The 21,213-nt window shown below is 36.8% G+C and overlaps 3 protein-coding genes, 1 long non-coding RNA gene and 1 other non-coding gene across 6 annotated transcripts; 4 read left to right on the forward strand and 1 right to left on the reverse strand.

Annotated features, from left to right (window-relative positions):
- LOC109720517 (LRR receptor-like serine/threonine-protein kinase FLS2) lies at positions 4,158–8,668 on the forward strand. Its single transcript, XM_020247687.1, has 2 exons — positions 4,158–7,797; positions 8,167–8,668. Exons 1-2 carry the CDS (start codon positions 4,647–4,649, stop codon positions 8,511–8,513), a joined length of 3,498 nt encoding a protein of 1,165 aa, XP_020103276.1. The 5' UTR covers positions 4,158–4,646; the 3' UTR covers positions 8,514–8,668.
- Positions 9,673–14,223, forward strand: LOC109720772 (gamma-soluble NSF attachment protein). The gene is made up of 9 exons (XM_020248080.1): positions 9,673–9,811; positions 10,863–10,930; positions 11,022–11,106; positions 11,181–11,339; positions 11,769–11,906; positions 12,400–12,478; positions 12,907–12,986; positions 13,161–13,290; positions 13,847–14,223. The coding sequence occupies exons 1-9, from the start codon at positions 9,765–9,767 to the stop codon at positions 13,946–13,948; spliced, it is 888 nt and encodes a 295-aa protein (XP_020103669.1). The 5' UTR covers positions 9,673–9,764; the 3' UTR covers positions 13,949–14,223.
- Positions 14,783–16,251, forward strand: LOC109720823. Its single transcript, XR_002219076.1, has 2 exons — positions 14,783–14,905; positions 15,918–16,251. It is a non-coding gene; the product is annotated as an uncharacterized LOC109720823 (long non-coding RNA).
- TRNAY-GUA lies at positions 17,349–17,434 on the forward strand. The gene is given in 2 exon segments: positions 17,349–17,385; positions 17,399–17,434. It is a non-coding gene; the product is annotated as a tRNA-Tyr (tRNA).
- On the reverse strand, positions 17,805–21,156 carry LOC109720797 (3-isopropylmalate dehydrogenase, chloroplastic-like). 2 transcript variants are annotated; one of them, XM_020248110.1, is made up of 11 exons: positions 20,882–21,155; positions 20,635–20,764; positions 20,440–20,551; positions 20,193–20,268; positions 19,903–19,991; positions 19,509–19,595; positions 19,055–19,171; positions 18,841–18,948; positions 18,542–18,595; positions 18,313–18,465; positions 17,805–18,185 (listed from the first exon to the last, which is right to left on the reverse strand). In XM_020248110.1, the coding sequence occupies exons 1-11, from the start codon at positions 21,102–21,104 to the stop codon at positions 18,105–18,107; spliced, it is 1,230 nt and encodes a 409-aa protein (XP_020103699.1). In that variant the 5' UTR covers positions 21,105–21,155; the 3' UTR covers positions 17,805–18,104. The 2 variants fall into 2 exon arrangements, with proteins under 2 accessions (XP_020103699.1, XP_020103700.1); XM_020248111.1 differs by lacking the exon at positions 19,055–19,171 and having other exon boundaries at positions 20,882–21,156.

Here is a 21,213-nt window from a genome sequence, read left to right on the forward strand (position 1 = left end):
AGCGTTACCCAAATATTATAATCTGTATAAGATTTTCAGTAAAACAATATCAATAATGCGAACAAAATGCGCCCTACATATATTTGCATAAATAATTTTCTCATCAAGTCGTGCGAACAAATGCAAAGTTTTCAGATTAGGCCCAAATATCAAATTAATAAGAAAAAATTGTAAAGAAAAAAAATTTGTAAGAATACTAAAAGTACATATGCTCAAAAAATTAGAAAGGAAACCCGAAGTTTTGTTTTCTGATTGACTTGCACCGGCCAATCAGTGAGTCAAATCCCCAGTAAACCCTTTTAAACTCGAAAAAGAATAAATAAATAAATAAATAAAGACTCTCAGACTAGCGATGCCAACGGGCTGGATTTGGAATATATTTTTAAACATCCGAATCTAACAACTGAACCTGAATGCGAGCCCGAACACGATAGGTTTTGAAAATTCATATCCAAAAACTGAACTCAACTCAAAATTCAAAATCCGAATGTGAATTCGAATTCAAACAATTAGTTCTTGTGAAAAAACTTTTGTACCCTTTACGTCTGGGCTCGAAACTTTTTACAACGCCCATAATGTGGAAAGCTTGGCATGACTCGAATTCAGTATCTCCTACTTTGATACCATATGAAATAATCATTTCACTCTAAAAGCTTAACCTATTATATATATTTTTATATTTAACATTTCTTTTTACCATATTTCAAAACTATATTTTTAAAAATACAAATTTTAATATATAGTCAAAACATTCATATATTAATGTAAAATTTATTCAGTTTCAGATCAGATTCGGTCCATACAAAAATTTATATCCAAATTCGAATTCGTTGAGTTTTTATTTTTATATCCGTATTCGAATCTACGTCTACTTAAGATTGAATAAATTGGTACCTAAGAAAAATTTAGGTATCTGTGTCTATCAGCATCCCTATCTTCTCTCACTATAGTCTGGCGGCCGTTGCTGGCTGCAATTATACTAACGCGGAAAATAGACAAATACCAGTCAAAATCAACCTCTGGTCCATCTAATAATTTTTTTTTTTTTTTTTTTTTTTTTACAGATAGGTAACACGCTACTCTCTTCGTTTATTTCATTTAGAAATAAACTTAGTTGAAAATGTGAATCAACTAGAATTCGAACTTGGGACTTCAGGTACCAACCACCAAGTCCTTTGCCACTTGCTCTAAGAACGGTCGGTGGTCCATCTAATAATTGTTGCTTGCACTTAATTTATGGTGTAATTTATTTTTTATTAATAGATATTGGAAGCGTGATTTATGCTAATACCGATTGTTGGAAGCGTGATTTGCTCTGATACTAATTGCGTGATTTGCTCCGATACCAATTGTTGGAATCGGTATTTGTGCTGATACTGATTATGTAATCCAAAATATTCTGGGCAACATCCATACAGTCATGTTTATTGTGGTTTATTCCTCTAATTAATTCATGCCTAACTATATATAGCTCATCAAATTATAACAAATAATAAATCTAATTTTTACTTTGGATAACTACAAATCCTAATCATAATCAAATAAAAGACATAAACTTATCTGTAACTATATTTTAATTAAGTTTAGGGTGCGTTTGGTTCGCGCTATCTTTTAAAGATTCCTAGTAATCCAATGGGAATAAAAAAATATGACGGTATTTGGCTAAACGCACTAAGTAATCTAGTTGGTAATATTGGATTCACTTGGGAATAAAATTCACCCCAAAGTACTAATCTCATTCACTTGAGGGAGGGTGTGTATCCTTATATTAATGGATAGGGGTAATCATAATATGTCTAATCTCTTTCTTTCTTCCTACCCGCCGGCTAATTAATATTATTTTTCTTTACACTCTAACCTTATGTATCTCTCTAAACTTATTTTTCTCTCTAAAATTCAACTTTTTTTTTCTCTCTCTAAACTAAGCTTTCTTTCTCTCTCTCTTTCTAAAATTTCAACTCTCACACTCCCTCTATTTTCGACTATATTTTTCCTTCTATTTTTTTAATTATGCTATCTCTCTCTAACTTATACTCTCTCTCCCTTTTTTCTAAAAAGATGTTGAAACTTTTGGTAACATTATCTAAAATTAATTAAATAAATAAATTAATTAATTGTATATTTTTTGCAATATTAAATAATATGGCTAATTAATATTACCGTGCGAACCAAACACAGAAATTCTACATTCTTAGTAATAGGATGAATAGGAATAAGATTTTCGGATATTTTTTATTCCTAGTAATCTTTCATAATGCGAACCAAACGCAGAGTTAGATTATTATTTCCAATAATATATACATAGAGTGGTAGTTGAGCTTTTGTATTTTTATGAATGCAGAAGTATTTATATTTTTGACTTTTTTAGTTGTTGAATCATTTCAAGATCCGTACAATATCATTAACGTCTACTATATAAGTTTTTTTTTTCACTAGAGTTGTCCAGATCTTGAGGATAGTTGAGCTTTAATATTTTTATGAATGCAAAAGTATTTATATTTTTGACTTTTTTTAGTTGTCGAATCATTTCAAGATCCGTTCAATATCATTAACGTCTACTAAGTTTTTCTTTTACTAGAGTTGTACAGATCTTGAGGCGATCCAAAGACGAAAAAATTATAAGTATGTTGAGATCCTTTGCTGCATTTATTATTATTATTATTATTATTATTTGAGAATAGGTAGCTAGCTATCTGCTTCATTCATTAAGAAAAATGAATTAGGCGAGATCCCCTGCTTTTATTATTCATCGCTTTTAGAAATGAGAGTTTCAAATTTTGTATAAGGTTTTGAAATGACTATGTGATTGGAATTTAAAATAAAGATGAATCGCAAGTGGACCAAGTTCAGATTAAAAAAGTAGTAGCTCCTCGACAAAATTAGAGGTTTTTTTGGCCTAAAAATTTATTTTAGTTTCTCGCTACGGTGAAAAAAAAGAAAAGAAAAGAAAAGAAGAAACAAAAACCTCGTGAGTTTTTAATTTGATCCGGAAAAGACATGCAAGTCTAGTCTTGTAGAAAAGGGGTAATATGGTGTTATTAACTAACTATATTAATAGTAAATTTATTATTAATAGAGAGATTCATCAAACTTAATAAGTGTTTACTAATTAAAAATTTGGCTAGATTTGATCAATCTGATCTATGCATGCAAAAATAACTCTATTAATAAAACTAATTTTCTCTTTTGCTAAGAAAGATGTAAAATAATTATTATATATTCTAAAAATTTAAACTGATACTATGTTAAAAGAATAAAAAATATAAAATAAACATTATTCTTCAAACTCTAGGGATGGAAATAGAAATATATTTAATGAAATTTTGGATAATCAACAAGGGCATTTTAGTTAATCTGGAGGATATTAGATATTATTCTTATTTTTTTGAATTCAACTGCTTGATTCTTACTAAATTTTATTTAAATTCAAGATTAATAAATTTCTGTCTAAACAATATATAAAATCATAGTCCTTTTAGAAGAATACACAGTAGAGAAAATTAGAAAAGAGAGAGTGGAGAGTTTTAGAGTATAAATGCCTCAGATATTCTATTACTCTCGCATGTATAATTTTCTCCTCACATCATCTGCCCCTCTAATATAATTGACAAAAAAAACTTGATAATCAATATCTGATATCTTAAATTTGAAGTCTAAATATTTCACGTTCTCAATTAAATTTATTTTTAAACAAAAGAGCGAAATGGATAGTATACAACATTTCGCTCAACTTTCCAGTTTTAGTGCAATCTCCAATCCCATAAACCCCGCAATTTCGTCGTGTGGACACTTCACAAGATCAAGCTGTCACCTTTTGACCATTTTCTCCAACTCTCCACTCTCTCACTCACTCTCTCTCTCTCTCTCTCTCTCTCTCTTCCCCGCAAGATAAGGTGGGCGCCCTTCAATTTCCACTCAATTCCCATACAACTCCACTACCCTCACTCTCTCTCTCTCTCTCTCTCTCTCTCTTGGTAGCCAACTTGCAGAAAAAGGAGATCCATTTCAACGTAGTTCTATCAGAAAAGCCAAAACAATGCCGAACCTTTTTGGCTCGATTACCAGATACCCATCTCACCATGTGCATTGTATTCAATCTCCGTACTGTTGTTCGAGCTGGGTATCTGCTAAAATCGCCAAAAATTGACGTGGTATGTGGAGTTTCGCTTTATATTTCCAAATGGGTACTGGATAAAATCGCTGTGTATGTCAGAAAAATTCGAACTTTAATGGGATAAACCCAAAAAGGACGCATCTTTTTATTTATTTATGCATATTATTATATCCAGTTTCTACACCAAATTCGACTTGGGGATCTGCTAATCAGCATTTTGATTCTTTTTTCCGAATGGATTTAACAAGTCCTTTTCTTTTGAAAACCTGTTGCCGTTTTGGTGTTTGAGATAGCTTAGTTTGTTCTCCATTTATTTCCATGTCGGCTAAACAATCCATTTGCGTGGGGCTAAGGAATCGTAGGATGAGAAAAACAAAATGTCCAATTGTGGTTACTACGCGTTTGATGTTTTTGGAAAGCACGTTGACTCAAATTGCCCCAAACTAGATTTCAATTAATGGCGTGTTATCTATATAAGGCTCTCACACTCTCATTTTTATTCTGTTCCCATTGAACTCTTTTTTCTGAGATTATGGTACCTCAGATGAGTACTGTTGTTGCTCTTCTTCTGGGCCTCCTCCTCTGCCATTGCAGCTTAACAACTGCTCTCTCTAGGCCTTCTGCTTTTGATGTCCAATTTGAGGCCTTGATGGCCTTCAAATCCGCAATCTCCGACGACCCGCTCGGCGCGCTGTCCACCTGGACCGCCGCCGCGCACCCCTGCAATTTTTCCGGCGTGTCCTGCGACCCGTCGACCGACGAAGTAGTATCCATCACTCTCACTGAAGCACAACTCGCAGGCACCATCTCCCCCTTCTTGGCAAACATATCCGGCCTGCAAGTCGTCGACTTCACCTCGAACCGCTTCTCGGGCCGGCTCCCTCCCCAGCTCGGCTTCTTGCCGCAGCTCGAAGGGCTCGCTCTTTCCGACAACCTCCTTTCCGGTCCGATCCCTCGAGAATTGGGGGATTTGGAGAATCTGCAAATCTTAGATTTGGCCGACAATTCATTCAATGGAAGCATTCCTGATAGCATCTGCAATTGCACCCAATTGTCCGCTCTCAGCCTTGCATCAAACAACTTGACCGGTACGATCCCTTTCTGCATCGGCGAATTGATCGATCTTGAAACATTCCTGGCTTTCAGTAATGAATTGGCTGGCCCTTTGCCTCCTTCCTTTACTAAGCTAGTCAATTTGAAAACTCTAGACTTGAGCGCGAATCAGTTGTCGGGAACTCTACCTCCCGAAATCGGTAACTTTTCGCACTTAGAAATCCTGCAACTTTTCGGAAACCAGTTCGTCGGCGAAATCCCTTCGGAATTAGGTCAGTGCACGAACCTCACTATGTTGAACATCTATAGCAATAGATTTACTGGTAGCATTCCGCCTCAGCTTGGTGATCTTGTGAATTTAGAATCGTTGCGTTTATATGACAATAACTTATCTTCAACAATCCCCGCTTCGTTATCTCGCTGTAGGTCGCTAGTTTCTCTGGGTCTTTCTATGAATGAATTAACTGGGTCGATACCGTCTGAATTGGGCACGTTGAGTTCTCTCCAGGTGCTCACGCTTCATTCGAACCGATTGACCGGAAGCATCCCTTCTTCATTGATGAACCTGACCAATCTCGTCTATTTGTCTCTTAGCTATAATTCGTTGATGGGTCCAATCCCTTCGAACATTGGATCGCTTTCCAAGTTGCAAAGTTTAGTTATTCATAACAATTCATTTGTTGGGCCAATTCCCTCGAGCATCACCAATTGTTCTCATCTCACAAATGCGAGCATGGCCTTTAACCAATTTTCGGGGCCTTTACCTATCGGATTGGGGAAATTGCAAAATCTGACGTTCTTTTCGATCTCCGATGGCCAAGTTTCCGGAAAAATCCCAGAAGATCTTTTTAATTGCAAGAAACTTGCTACGTTAAATCTCGCAGATAACAATTTCACTGGGCCACTTAGCCCGAGTATTGGTAAACTTACTAGCTTAAGAATATTACAATTGCAAGGTAACTCTTTGTATGGAGCTATCCCCCAAGAAATCGGCAATCTTAGCATGCTTCTAACGTTAGAGTTCGGTGGGAACAAATTCTTAGGTCAAATTCCATCTACTATTTGGAAATTATCGTCTCTTCAACTACTCAATCTCGGACAGAATTCGCTGGAGGGTCCGATTTCTGATCAAATTTCTGAACTAAAACAGCTCACTATTCTCAATCTGAGGCTGAATAGATTTGTAGGTGCAATTCCAGATGCTATCTCGAATCTCCAATTTCTTTCCTTTATGGATTTGCATGGTAACAAATTCAACGGCTCAATCCCTCGATCCATGAGAAACCTAAAGCAACTATTGACGTTGGATCTTTCCTATAATAGTTTAAGTGGGTCAATTCCAGGAGATGTCATATCAAGCATGCGAGGTATGCAGATTTTTCTCAATTTGTCGAACAATTTGCTAGCGGGTTCTATACCGGAGGAAATCGGAAGCCTCGACATGGTTCAAGCTATTGATTTGTCGAATAACGGCTTGTCGGGAAGCATTCCTTCGACACTTAAAGGATGTAAGAATTTATATTCGCTTGATTTATCTGCTAATAAGCTCTCAGGTGCTTTGCCAACAAGCATTTTTCCTCAGCTTGACTTGCTTACTAGCTTGAATCTCTCATACAACAAGCTCAACGGGGAAATTCCGAGCAATATCGCGGAACTTAAGCATCTTGTTTCGCTTGATCTCTCTCGAAATGAATTTAATGGACCGATTCCGGAGAGTTTGGCTAACATTACGAGTTTGAGACAGCTCAATCTTTCCTTCAATCAATTTGAAGGCCCAGCTCCAAAAGGTGGCATTTTCAATAGCTTAAACATATCGAGTTTGGCCGGCAATTCGGGGCTCTGTGGCTCAAAATTCTTCTCTTCTTGCCGCAAGAAGTCTCATCAATTTTCCAAGAAGATGCTTATCATTGTAATCACATTATCTTCTATTTCATTACTCTTGCTATTGGTGCTTGTGGTTTTATTTTGCTACCGGCGACGATATAAAAACAAAAAGAGTGACGAGCTTGGCTATAGAAATGAACCTCCAATTGTTGTGTGTCTGAAAAGATTCACACGTAGTGAGTTAGAAATCGCCACCAATTCCTTTAGCAAAGACAATGTGATTGGCAGTAGCAATTTGAGCACGGTGTACAAAGGCCGGCTCGAAGAAGCGAAGCTCATAGCGGTGAAGAAGCTGAACTTGGACCAGTTCCCCATCCAATCCGAAAAGTGCTTCTTCACGGAGCTAAAGACGTTAAGCCGTTTGCGGCACAAGAATCTGGTTAAGGTGGTCGGATATGCTTGCGAGACGACAAAGCTCAAGGTGCTAGTCCTCGAATTCATGGAGAATGGGAACTTGGAGAGTGCCATCCATGGTAGTGAAGAAGATCGATCAAAGTGGACAGTGTACGAGAGGCTGAGGATATGTACTGATGTTGCGAACGGGCTTGTTTATTTACATTCCGGATATGATTTTCCTATTGTTCATTGTGATCTTAAGCCGTCGAATGTTCTTCTCGATGGAGATTGGGTAGCCCACGTGAGTGATTTCGGCACAGCTCGAATGTTGGGTGTTCATTTATTAGATTCTACCAACCAGCAATCCACGTCTTCAGCTTTCCAAGGCACTATCGGCTACATGGCACCAGGTAATCTTTCTTGTTATGTCGACTTTGTTTTCTAGGTCGATTGGCATATTGAAATACCGTTTCGATTGTTCTCATGAGAGCAAAGCATATGCGGTAAGGAAATTTCATGATCATTATCTGTAATTTCGAGTACAGCTAGAATGCTTTACACTCTCTGAACTACTAAACATTAACTCATAAACGAAGGAATCGATGTCGGATATGAAACACTTTAGTAAGGAGACAAAGTAATGACGAAAAACAAAAAAAACTAGAATTTTAAGGTTGTAATTCGTGAGTTTAAATATCGTGTTTAGGACTAACATGATTTGGCATCTTGTTTGTGGTACTGATACTAAACTTTTTTTGGTTTTTTGTGTGTACATGAAGAGTTTGCGTACATGAGGACTGTGACGACAAAGGTAGACGTATTCAGCTTCGGAATACTTATGATGGAGCTATTCACCGGGAGAAGGCCGACAGGGACGATCGAGGAGAACGGCATGCCATTAACCTTGCAGCAATTTGTCGAAAATGCACTCACGAGTGGACTTGGAAGAGCGCTCGAAATAGTAGAGCAGGATATGATCCTCAGGACACAAATGGAAGAAGATAAGGTTGTAGGTGTTCTAGAATTGGCTCTGTCATGCACCCGGATCTCCGCGGAGGACCGACCGGACATGAACGAGGTTCTCTCTTCGCTTCTGAAGCTGCGCAAAGATGACGATAATTGCTAGACCATTTTGGTGTGCTTTTCTTGGCATTTTGATAAATCATAGTGGCTATAATGCTCAAGGTGCATAGATTGCTGTAAGCTTTATATTCGAATGCCGCCGCCGTAAATTTAAAGTTTTGAATTTGGAAGTAAAGTGAATCCATTGTCTTTCCTGTGCATTTACATCTTTGGCATGTGATCGAGAACTTTTGATCAAACGATCTCCAATTTGAGATAAAATTTGAAAATGGAAAATGATATATCCATGCAGATCTTATTATCGTGAGAACTAAAAAATCCAATGTATCTGCTATGACAATATCAAAAATTGCTCAGAATATGCCACCAATTTGATGTAGTATTTGAAAATTGCTTTGAAAATAATGTTAACTAAACAGCAGTGTGTATTTATAAAAAGTTTGTGGGAAGTATACGATTTTTTTTTTCTCTTTTTTTTTTTTTTCTTTTGGGTGGCTTACTTTCATTCCACGAAGCTTTCGTTGCGTGTACTTTGTGTATCAAACGTCTCGTGCACCGCGCCTTCTAATATTCCTTCATCCTGTCCTCATATTCAATCCTACCATCCAAATAACTTTATTTTTTGTTAAAAAAAAAAGCGAAAATGTATGGAGACACCCTCGACTACCGTTTTTGAAAATATATGGAACTACTGTTCTCGAAAACTAAACATACTATTTGGAAACAAAAGAGGGAACAAGAGCTTATTCCCCTCTTGTTCCCGAACCAAACGCTACCTAAGAAAATTGGAGAATTACCTCATATTTATATTTCTTTTGATTGGGTCTCCACAGCTTCTGATTTTTTTATTTGAGTTTTTATATTTAGTCAAAAGTTAACTATATTTGAGTTTTGCTAGAAAGTGATTAGTATTTTTAAATTTGATAAAATTATCAATTAAATTCATGCAAATTCTCTTTTTTTTTTTTTACTAAACTCACTCAATTTCAAAAAATAAAAAAAGTTCGGCGGTGATTTCGAAATAACATATATTCAGGGGTCTCCGTGCATTTTTGGCCTTCAAAAAGGATGGTGTAACTAAATCGACGGTGTAGATGAAAGTTTGAGATATGATAGACGTTCGAGATGATGGCCGTGTACGAAAGGAGAGCATGCACCTGGTGCAGGGAATAACTAACAGTTTTGTTTTAGATAACCGGGGTCCTCGAGGGGTCAATTGTAAATGGACACCTCATTGAGTTTATTTTTTACCTAATAAGAGAGGCGAAAACGCGTGTGAAGGGAAAATATCGCCATGGCGAACTCCGACGCCGATAAGCTCATGATCAAAGCCGATAAATTGTAACATTTTTTCCTCTTTACTTTTTGATAAGTAGTGTTTTTTTTTTTGTTAATTTCATTTCTCCACGATTCATGTTGATCTTTTTTTGGCGATTTATCGCTTAGTTTTTGGAATCATTTCTTAATCAAGCTCCAACTTTTGTTTTTAGCTTATTCCCGCAAATTTCGTATCAAATTGCATCAGCAATTATTTGAAATTGCTAACGAAATCTACTTTTTTCTTTTTGAATCGATGAAGTAGTGTTCGGCTCATTAGATTTTGATTCATGTAATCTGAGCTCATTTCCCCAGATCCATCATAGGATTAGAGCGAGATCCTAAGTTTTCGAGTAGCCCTAATGAATCTAAGTTTCGGAAGCTTCATTTAGATCTAATTTGGGGAAGGGAGTGATCTGATATCAGGAAGATTCTATTTTTATTGCTAATTTTGAATGCTTAGTATATTTGTATTTTGGGAGATTTAATTCGGATCTGATTAACTTCTGCTGGTGATTTGGCTTGGAAATGATAACATAGACGATGTCGAGATGGATGTGCTAACATTTGCAAATTGATTTAGGGATGTGAAATAATGTGAAAATAAATACTTTTAAATGATATTTAGCTCGTCGGAAGTTTGTTATATTGGTGAAGGGAAATCCTGGTCTGGGATGAATGAGTAGTTCATGAGCTTGACTGGGTCCGCAGTGGTTTACTGTGATGGTGTCTCAAAAGAGAGTAGTCGAATATTAAATGCAGATCATACAGAATTAATTTACTTTATGTTGATTTTGCCGTTTGACTGAATAAGTTTTGATGATTACAAAGGAGTAAACAAAAATAGAAAAATGTATTTGAATGTGCTAGATAGGTTAATGATTGTGCAGAAGGTAGCTCTTCGGTTGTTCTTTGTTGGTGTATACTTTATAGTCGTCCTAGTTTGCTGTTTCAAAAGCGTAACATTGTGAGTAATGTCTTTTTTTTAATCTGATGGGAATTGATTCCACCTTTCTAGTTTAGAGGATAATGGTAAAACTTTTGCTGGTTCTTACATTTTTCTTTCTTTCTACAGAACGAAACTCAGTTTTACCAGATGGAATGCTGATTGGAAGACCGCTACCTCATTGTACGAGCAAGCTGGTTGGTAAAACTGATCATGCTTTTCTTTTCCTCTAAGGGAAACCTCTTTTCTTTTTGTTTTTAAACCTATAAACTTCTATTTCTGTTGAAGCTGTTGCCTACCGGTTCAGAAAAGACAATGAGAAAGCAAAAGAAGCATTTGAGAAGGCTTCAAAAGGACAAGAAATGATTTCCTCGTATGCTCTTTGACTTATCATTATGAAAACTTCTTATGTAAAATGGCTTGTTGTAACCTTGACAAATCTGATAGGCCATGGGATGCGGCCAAACATATGGAATCTGCTGCTGGTTTAGCAAAGGAACTTGGACGCTGGAATGAAGTTTCCGACTTCTACAGAAGAGCTTCTGAACTATACAGAGAATGCGGAAGAGCACAACCGGCTTCTGATGCTCTTGCAAAGGGTGCTAGGTACAGTTAAACATCCTGATAATCTACCGACACTGACTGAATAAGTGTAATAATAAAATTGGTTAACAACTAATCTAGTCCCCAGATTTCGACTCTGGTTTGAGTTTCATTTTCATATTCGATCTTTACAATGTAGTCCATGGAGATCATTGTGTGTAAAAATAGTCCTTCTGTTTAGTTACCGTTGAAACATATGCCACTTCTGCATCTTCGATATAGTTTACTTCCATTTAAGTTGCAAACCTAAGGAAATTACGACAAAAACTCTGAGGACGAAACCGGAATAAGGTCAAACTTCAAGGACTAAATTGTTAAATTCAAACCTCAATGACAAGATTGACATCAAGGTCAAGCTTTAGGGACTGAATTTGTAATTAACCTTAATATAATTTATGTTGCTGACTATGTTTGCTATTATTTTATACCCAGTGCTTTGGAAGATGTGGCCCCAGACGAAGCTGTTCGACTGTATACCGAAGCTTGTGAAATTTTAGAAGAGGATGGAAAGGAGCAAATGGCTTTTGACTTGTACCGTACTGCCGCAAGTGTTTATGTAAAACTTGAAAGGTAAAAGAATTCATATTTAGGCATCACCTTGGATTTTTTGGTCTTTATAGCTATCTTTCAAGATAAGTGGATTAATATTCAGGCCATCGCCTTTAGTTTTTTCTTCTATTTTTTTTAAGGGTATCACCTCGAGTATTTTGAGGTACATAGCAATCTTGTTGCATATCTACTCACATTTAGGGCGTCAAAGAAAGAAACAATATTTTAATAACATTTGTACTAACAAGTTAGAATTACTGCACATTTTACATTGAGGTAAACATTCTTTTCTGCTCTAGGAAACAAACGATTGATACTTATTAAATGCCTGCTCGGTCCTGGTTTTGGCATTGGTTCTCTAGACCAGAAGCCAAACCCATCTACTTGCAATCAAAAAGTCTGGCGCTTCCATCTGTAGTTGTCTATGATTTTCTCATTGTGTTAAAATATTCAGTGGTTTGATTAAATGCTCGGTAGAAATATTTTTCTAATTCCTCTCCAACATCCTTTGCAGGTATACTGATGCTGCTACTTTTCATTTAAGATTGGGTGTTGCTGCTGACAAATGCAATGCAGTCAACAGTCAGTGCAAGGTGCTCTTTCTTCCATCCAATTGCAGCAGCTTCTTTCTTTTCTGAGTAAATGCATTTATAAAAGGTTATTTTTGTTATGAGGCATCAAGCAATCTTACCTTTTAGACAAATTCTTTCTCTTTTTGTTGTTCAAATTCATGGAGTATTGCTAACCACATACTGTAAATGTATAACATTTGACAGCGTTAAATGGAATAATTTAACTAATTAACCACGACAAAGTAGATTAAATGTCTAGGTATTCAAACAAGAAGCTGTAAATATACTATATTCTTTTGAAGGGACTTGCTCCTAGGAGATTTATACTTTCGAATAAATTTAAATCTTAATATAATTAGACTTATAAATATTAAACATACTTCCCTTTTTCCTCTGTTTCTTTGAAGACCATTTTCTTCCAGTTATTGAACTGGTTTTTCCTTATGCAGGCTTATCTGAGTGCAATCATTATTTACCTTTACGCACATGACTTTCAGCAAGCCCAGAAGTGCTACAATGACTGTTCTCAGTAAGTTGCTAATACGAATTACACAAGGATAGTACGGTCAATTAAGTGACATTATTATGCTATCCTTTTTGCTTGTTGTCGTAGTACTGGTGTATTATCATCTTTATCTGTTGTTGCCTCGTTCTATTCCCAATTCTTAAGAAGATAGTCTCATGCTTTGCCCAATCTTTTCAGGATTGAAGCCTTCCTTAATAGTGACCAGAACGGTTGTGCAATGAAGCTGCTCTCTGCTTACGAGGAAGGTGATGCTGAAGAAATTAAGCGTGTTGCTCACTCAAGTGCCATCTCACATCTTGATCATGTGGTAGGTTCTTTATTTTCCTTCGCTTACATTACTTCTTGCAATAGATTGCCATTGTAGTTTGCTTTGGAATGTATAAATTTGTACGTACTGTGTTGGTTTATGTATGAGAGTTCCTGTACCTGCACGTATATAACACAAAATGTCTATGCACATATATCAATACAAGTGTATACAAGTTGTATATTTGGAAAAATGTATATACAAGTGCATACAAATTTGCATTTCTCAGGACATGATGTGAGAAATATTTGTTTGTAGGTTGCTCTACTGTAATTAATAATGATCAAATTAGAGTGAAAATGCATTTGATAATATGTGCTATACTATCTTGTATTGATTATAAATTGGAGGCTAATGGAATTTTTTTTGTGGTATGCTGAAAAAGTTAGAGAAATTAGTCTCCTCCACAATCTGTTTCGATGTTCTTAAAGGCCTCAAAAAGTACCAGTATTGCACTGCTTATGCTGTTTCTTCATGATCACCTTTTTTTTGATTGAATTCTATTATTTTTGCCTAACTCTTTTGTATAATGATGAACTTCTCTCAATGTTTGCAGATAATTAGGCTCGCGCGGAAACTTCCAACTGGCGATCTGCAGGAAATTAAGAAAGAGGCAGCTGACGACGCGGAACCATTAGATGAGAATGACCTCACTTAAACCACCAAAATAATGTTCACCGAGTGAACCAAATTGTTCGATATATTCTTTTAATTGTGAGTCCCATCTGATGCTGGGGATAACAAGCGCATGAAAATCATTTCGAATTTCGTCGAACAGCTTGGATGTATTAAAAAAAACACTTCCACTTGTATGTCTAGGCTTTGATATTTACTGCTGTATACTTTGGAACTGCTGTGCGAATCTGTATATTATGTGAACCATGAAGAGCTCGTTATGCTTTAGCTTTATTTATTTACTTTTTTCACTTGGAATGGAACTTGCCTTGGAACTCAAATCTATGCTTTTCTCTTGACCTCAAAGAGGCAAAGCTCCCTAATTATTCACTTTTAACCCTTTATTAAAGGTTAATTTAAGAAATTATTTCCTGGATCCGGTGCATTGTATTTTTTTATCCACTGCTAGTTTTAATCAGCCGTATATGTTTTAAGATCTAAAATTTAGTCCGATAAATAAAATCTTATATAATATTTAATATCTAGAAAATAGTAAATAATTGAAACCTGATATCTCGGTATTAAGATGTTTCAAAACCTGGTGCATGGTACACCGGGTGCAGGCAAAGGCGTTAAAGTCGAGTTTCATAAACCTGGTGCATGGTACACCCGGTGCACGCAATACATTCCAGAAGAAAGCACCGAGCCCAGATGAATTGGTCTCAGCCCACAAAATTCTAAATAGGCCGGTTGATAGTGGGCCGACAATAAGTTAAATGGGCCGAAGCGCCGCGATCTATTCGCTCCGATAAATCACCACCGTCCGCTTAATTGATCGAAATGACGAATATGCCCTTAGGGCTTTGTTCTGGATATTTCTCAAACCCTAGCCTACATATAAACGTATCGAGAGGTCGACGTTTCTCCGCCGATTGCGAGCGAAGCGAGAAGGGAGAAAGGGGCGAGCGAAGTTTACGGGAGCGCGAAGATGAGGGCGAAGGTGAGATTCCGATCCAGTTACCTCTTTGATTTTGCTCTTTATTCTTCGATCTGTCGAAATGTTTGATCAAAATTTGTGAATCTCATTTTGGTATTTTGATAAAGATCTGCTTTTTGTTTGAATTCATTTTCTTTTTTTAGCGTTTGTGTGTACTTGATGTTATCTACGTAGGCGATTTTGTGCATAATGTTGTGTTTATTCTTGGCTTTTTTCGTGGCTAATTTTTACTGCTGTGATTTTATAGAATTGGGCATATCTTAGAGGTGAGATAGCGTTGTATATGTTTGCGAACTTCGCCTTGATGCAGCTTTTTTCTTTCTAGGGATGTGCTACTTTGATACCTGTGAAGTTTCTGATAAGGTTTTGCAGGATTTCGGAACAAATTAAACACCGTAGTTTACTTTTCTTCGGATTACACCATCCAAATTTTAGTTGATTTATATCATCCTTGTTTGATTTGCCGGTAAAATGTTTGTATCTCCAAAATTTAAAAGTTCCTTTCTTTTCATCAGCTTTGTACACTACCATTGGTGCCTATAATCTACCATTTTATTTTAAATTCTGATTCATTCATCACTGAGAACCAAACTATACATTAGATCAGTTTCATATATATTATGTGGTATAGGAAGTAACTGTTGCCATTTATTATGCTAAATTTCTAGTCGTATGTAACAGTTTCTTTGCATTTCTTGCTTTCCAGAATTATGATTAATAAAGACCAAATTTTCATTCTCAAAATTTTAGTTGTTATGTTTCTTTTGAAAATCCTTCATATGATATCTCAGAGATCGTCCAATAATATTTGAATCTCCTTTTCTTCTTTTGCTTTGTTTTTCGATCTTTCGACGGTGGCCAATTCCATGAAAAGCCAATATTGGATTGCCTGAATTCTCAAACCTGTGAATCTCATATTATGTGATATGACCACAACATCATAAAATGTTGGGCTCACTTGCGCCACTTTATTTTTGCTTCAAACTGATGATTGCGCCTTTTGATTTTATTGCAGTGGAAGAAGAAGCGCATGAGGCGGCTGAAGAGGAAGCGCCGAAAGATGAGGCAGAGATCTAAGTAGGTGGATGCAGGCCCAAAGCAAATCCTTCATAACATATCCCTCCTCTCATCGCTAATTACTTAGTAGTGAGACTGTGTTAGTGAAGGCAAATGCTTCACCCTTTTTGTCCGCCGAATAGTTTGTTTTGCTGTCTTAGAATTCGGATGTTCTACTTAGTATTGTTGGCTACTTAGCTATCTATTTGAATTGAGAGTATTTGTGTAAGGAACTTGTAACTGGATTTAAATTAATATCAGTTTATGTTTGCTTTGAAGCTTTGTGGATTTTGCTTTTGTGTCTGGTATTTTGGTGATGAAGAGTTGATACTCGGGTTACTTTGTGATCTTCAGTATTGATGCTATGGATCGATATTGTCTTAGGAATCTGATCCATTGGTAAGGCACTTGTAACTGGATTTAAATTAATATCAGTCTATGTTTGCTTTGAAGCTTTGTGGATTTTGCTTTTGTGTCCGGTATTTTGGTGATGAAGAGTTGATACTCGGGTTACTTTGTGATCTTCAGTATTGATGCTATGGATCGATATTGTCTTAGGAATCTGATCCATCAGTAAGGCACTTGTAACTGGATTTAAATTAATATCAGTCTATGTTTGCTTTGAAGCTTTTTGGATTTTGCTTGTGTTTGGTATTTTGGTGATGAAGAGTTGGTAACTTGGGTTACTTTGTGTTCTACATTATTGATGCCATGGATCGATATTGTCTTAGGAATCTGATCCATTGTAACATCATGTCTCTTGCTGTTGTACAGGGTTTACTGCTTTTCCCTTGTGGGGAGGGGTTCTATAACTATGTCAAACCTTGTGGTTACCGGAAAATAGGATAATCAAATCCTTGGATTTGTGGGTTTTCAACTGTTTCTTGTTTTGGAAACTACAAAAGCAGGTTGAGAACAAAAACAATGAGACGCTGTGTTGAAGTAAACGAGCGAGATTTATGAAATGAAATTCCATTTGTAGTGAAGCTTTTCCATGTAGCGTGTCGAAGCTGAGCTGTGTAGCGTGTCGAAGCTGAGCTGCTTTTTTAACACGCAACTTCTTTCTTATGGGGAGAGTTGTAAATTGATCGTCCAACAATTTTTCTTTTTCTTTGGTGAGTTGAGTTGGGGGAGGAGGCAGAAACCCTTATTAAACTCATCTTGCAATTATGGTGCGTGAAGTTTAAGAAATTAAAATGTATCATGCGTGCCGTGTTGACAAAGTTTAAAGAAGTTGACAAGGAGTATAATCACAAGACAATAAACTGAAATAAATTAACGTGATTTACAATGTAGGTTAAAGTTCAAAGTAGATCCTGGATATTTGTATTTATTAACTAGATGTTTAAATTAAAATATATATAAAATAAAAACAGGTTTTAATCATAAACCGACCTTAGCTCAGTTGGCAGAGCGGAGGACTGTAGTGTTTGCAGACCAATCCTTAGGTCGCTGGTTCGAATCCGGCAGGTCGGATTTTTCTAAAGAATTGTTTTATATTCTTTTGGTGAATATTTTATTTTTTTGGATCTACAAAGAATTGTTTTATATTCTTTTGGTGAATATTTTATTTTTTTGGATCTACAATTTGAAAAGTTGAAACATCCAAAAATATTTAGATGGTAATTTATCAAATTGAATATACGCATTTTGGGAAAATTTAATACTGGGATTGCAGACATTCAAATTCTCCAAAATGTAGGTTGTGCTACTGGGTGTTTTGAGGTTTATGGGGTTCAGAAAACAAACCGCCTATGTAAAAGTTAAAAAGTAAAAAAAAAATTAAAAAAGGGATAAATTTTTGGCCTAAAATATCAAAATGAAAATTACTTTAACAAGGCATAAATTTTGTGAATAACAATTTTTCATTAGTTTAGTTAGTATGCCTACCTCGGCAACTTCTACACAGGATTTCCATAGAATCACACACATAATTTTATTACCTAGAGCTAATATCAAGTCCGATAACACTGCAGCAAGTTACAAGATTGTAATGCTAAACACAAAAATACGATGATGATTAACTCATCTAACCACTAGTATCCATCCATCACAAATAACTGAGAAATAACAATCATGAAGTTCCTCCAAAATGTATCCTTTTTCCGATATGGTTTTATCTCCCTTTATGGTTGATGTGGTGATATCAATGTGCTGCAGAAACCAGTTTCTCGGAATCTACCGATCTCAATACCTCTTCCCCCATCCTCTTACATCCCACCAATGTCTGCACCAACACACACACACACACACAAGAAAAAAAAGGTAGCAGTAGCCATGAGAAAAGTTGCCAAAAAGAAAGACGAAAGAGGCGCCAGTATTGGCTACTCTATAATGAGAATGAAATTATTTACCGTTCCATAGGAATGTATATCACCAGTTCTGAAGCCTCTATTGAGTGTTTCTATAACTGCAGTCTCAATTCTCTTTGCAGCATTCTCTTCGCCAAACCCATACCTCAATAGCATCGCGGCACTTAGCACTGTTGCTAATGGGTTAGCTTTGTCCTGCAAAGATATAATATTAGAACTATTGCTTTAAATCGCCCAAGGATTAAAGTCGGAAAAGGCTCTGTTATTTGACCTGTCCAGCAATGTCAGGAGCTGAGCCATGAATAGGTTCAAAAAGGCCAGGTCCCTGCGGAGTAAAGTTACATCACTAATTGGCAAACTATTGTCGATAATAGGGGAACCACCCCATAACCATCATGATTTTCACATTGGCCTCCTAACTTTTAATCCCTACTGAACTATGACTGAAGTGATAAATACATTGCAGAGGCATATGTAATCTTGTAGTTTAAGCATAACTTAGATTTCAAGTAATGGTTGATATCGGTAGAATATGAAAGCATCGAAGAAAAAGTAATGATCTTTGCATACAGATTCACTAATACTTGCAGAAGGGAGCATGCCTATGCTGCCGGTGAGCATGGATGCTTCATCAGAGAGTATGTCACCAAAGATGTTGTTCGTCACAATTGTGTCAAACTGCAATATTAATATGAAGCTAGTAAATTTGAAGAAGCAAAGAAAGCCTCAACCATAAGTATTTGAAGATGAAAGAGAAAGAAACATTTAATAGATACAAATAGACCTGCTTGGGATTTCGAATAAGTTGCATCGCTGCGTTGTCCACGTACATGTGTGAGAGTTGAACATCAGGAAATTCTAAACCAACATATGTCACCCGTTTTCGCCAAAGCATGGATGCCTAATTACAATTAGAGAGTCGCATGTCACAGTGCGAAGTTAAATTTGAAATATCTTTCTAGATTTTAAGAGCATTTAGCATCCTGGAGCAGTGATGACGAGTAGTAGTTGATTTCTCATATCTAGATAATCAACAACCCATGAGGTTGAATAATAGAATAATATAGATTCCAGCTTGCAGGAAACAACAGAACACTCATTACACTTAGTTGTAAAAACTTTATAAGAAAAGGGTGGATTCCTTTTCCATATTAGAAGTAGATATCAGAGAAATGATGAAAGAAAGATAATATTATGAGGATAATATGAAATGATAATATGAAATAATAGTTAAATACCTCCAATACATTTGCTTTATCAACAGAACACACTTTGCCCCGTCGCTTTCGAGCAACCTCAAATGCCACACGTGCAATACGATCAATCTGAACATCAATCACAACAAAAGAAAGGTGAAATGCTTAAATATTGAAAATAGGTGTAAATTTCATAAAAGAACAGTTTTGACCATGAATAACTCTGTCTTTTTATTAGTCAAGGAGAGTAAACGAATTATTTTCCATATAAGAGACAAGGCCTCAACAGAAACGAGGATGACCTGTGATTACAGGGATACTTGGACATACAGCAAAAAAAAGGCAATCTCCTTCAACAATTCAAAAATATAACTTTGGATAATATTCAAGAGCATGATAGTATATTTCTTCAAGCGAAAAGAGAAAATCATGGTACCTCAGAAACGGAATAGACTTCCGTGTTAAAACCAATTTCCTCACCCTCATGATTGGTTCCAAATCCTCTAGGTTTTCCAAAATAGATTCCTGTTAATAGCAGAAACATATAATCTCTGATTATTTACTTTGACCAGCATAAATGTAGAAGATTAAACTTACCTTTGCTCAAACTTTTAATTCTTACCTCTGCAGTTAAATATATTCATCAAGTTTAAAGTACTAACGATCTCTATCAATTACTGAAAACAACAGGCACAATAGGAAACCATGTTAAGATAGGTTACGGACCTCCAGTAAGCTCTCTTACAACCATAAGGTCGACTCCTTCAGCTACCTCTTTCTTCAAAGTTGATGCATCAATTAGCTGAGGAAAAAAAAAAAAAAGGGAGGAAAATTACAACACTGGAATCATTATTATAAAATTTAGACCTTTTATCAATGAGCAATCAAGCAATAACAGGCAAATGTGCTTCCACTTTATTCTCTTAAACCGACGAAAAGATATAAACAATTTGTATAGTGAGCTCAAACATACTTGCGGCAACACCGTGGCCGGCCTCAAGTTTGCAAACACACCGAGCCCCGCCCGAAGCTGAAGCAGCCCAGTTTCAGGCTTCAGGTGCTTCTCATTGCTATCCCACTTATACCTAATTAAGTTCCATCATCATATCCATGCCTTAACTACATTATTATTATTAAATACATTGATCAAACAAATCATTCCACTAACCCTCCAATGGCTCCCAAGAGAACCGCATCCGACTCCTTGGCGGCCGCGAGCGTCTCCTCCGGCAACGGAACTCCGGTCAAGTCGAGTGCAGCGCCTCCGATCGGCATTTCACTGAACCGGAACTCGATCCCTGCAGGGAAAAGCATAAAGGAGACAACTTTCTCATGATTGGGACCGTAACAACAGTAAACCCTAACGCAATGAGGGGTCTTTGAGAGGATTGTGGGGAAAGGGTTTGGTCTCGTGCCTTCATGGGACCCGGCGAGGGAGAGGACGTCCTTCGCGACGGAGACGACCTCGGGCCCGATGCCGTCGCCGGGGAGGAGGGTGACGCTGTAGCTCCTCCTCGGCGGCTCCGCGGAGGCGTTGCAGCGGACGGTTCTCGGCCGCCGCGGAGGGCCGAATCTCCTGGGCGTTAGGGTTGGGGTTAGGGTTCTGAGCGGGCGCGGGTGCGCATGTAGAGCCGCCATTTGGTGAAGAGGAAGACGAAGACGAGAGACTAGAAACAGCGAGTGCGGCGTTGGGCTTAAAGAAAAAGGTCACTAGCGACTGAGTAAAGTCGGCGCCGACGACGTACTC

Source organism: Ananas comosus, linkage group 14 (assembly GCF_001540865.1).
Source record: "Ananas comosus cultivar F153 linkage group 14, ASM154086v1, whole genome shotgun sequence".
Taxonomy (NCBI): domain Eukaryota; kingdom Viridiplantae; phylum Streptophyta; class Magnoliopsida; order Poales; family Bromeliaceae; genus Ananas; species Ananas comosus.

Excerpts from the sequence above, each read along its gene's own strand:
- LOC109720517 (XM_020247687.1), top strand. The coding sequence starts at position 4,647 with ATGGTACCTCAGATGAGTACTGTTGTTGCTCTTCTTCTGGGCCTCCTC. Across the intron at positions 7,798-8,166 it reads TATCGGCTACATGGCACCAG|AGTTTGCGTACATGAGGACT; the intron begins GTAATCTTTCTT and ends GTGTACATGAAG.
- LOC109720772 (XM_020248080.1), top strand. The coding sequence starts at position 9,765 with ATGGCGAACTCCGACGCCGATAAGCTCATGATCAAAGCCGATAAATT. Across the intron at positions 10,931-11,021 it reads CTCATTGTACGAGCAAGCTG|CTGTTGCCTACCGGTTCAGA; the intron begins GTTGGTAAAACT and ends TTTCTGTTGAAG. Across the intron at positions 12,479-12,906 it reads CAGTCAACAGTCAGTGCAAG|GCTTATCTGAGTGCAATCAT; the intron begins GTGCTCTTTCTT and ends TTCCTTATGCAG.
- LOC109720797 (XM_020248110.1), bottom strand. The coding sequence starts at position 21,104 with ATGGCGGCTCTACATGCGCACCCGCGCCCGCTCAGAACCCTAACCCCA. Across the intron at positions 20,552-20,634 it reads CTCTTGGGAGCCATTGGAGG|GTATAAGTGGGATAGCAATG; the intron begins GTTAGTGGAATG and ends GAACTTAATTAG. Across the intron at positions 19,992-20,192 it reads TGTAAGAGAGCTTACTGGAG|GAATCTATTTTGGAAAACCT; the intron begins GTCCGTAACCTA and ends TGCTATTAACAG.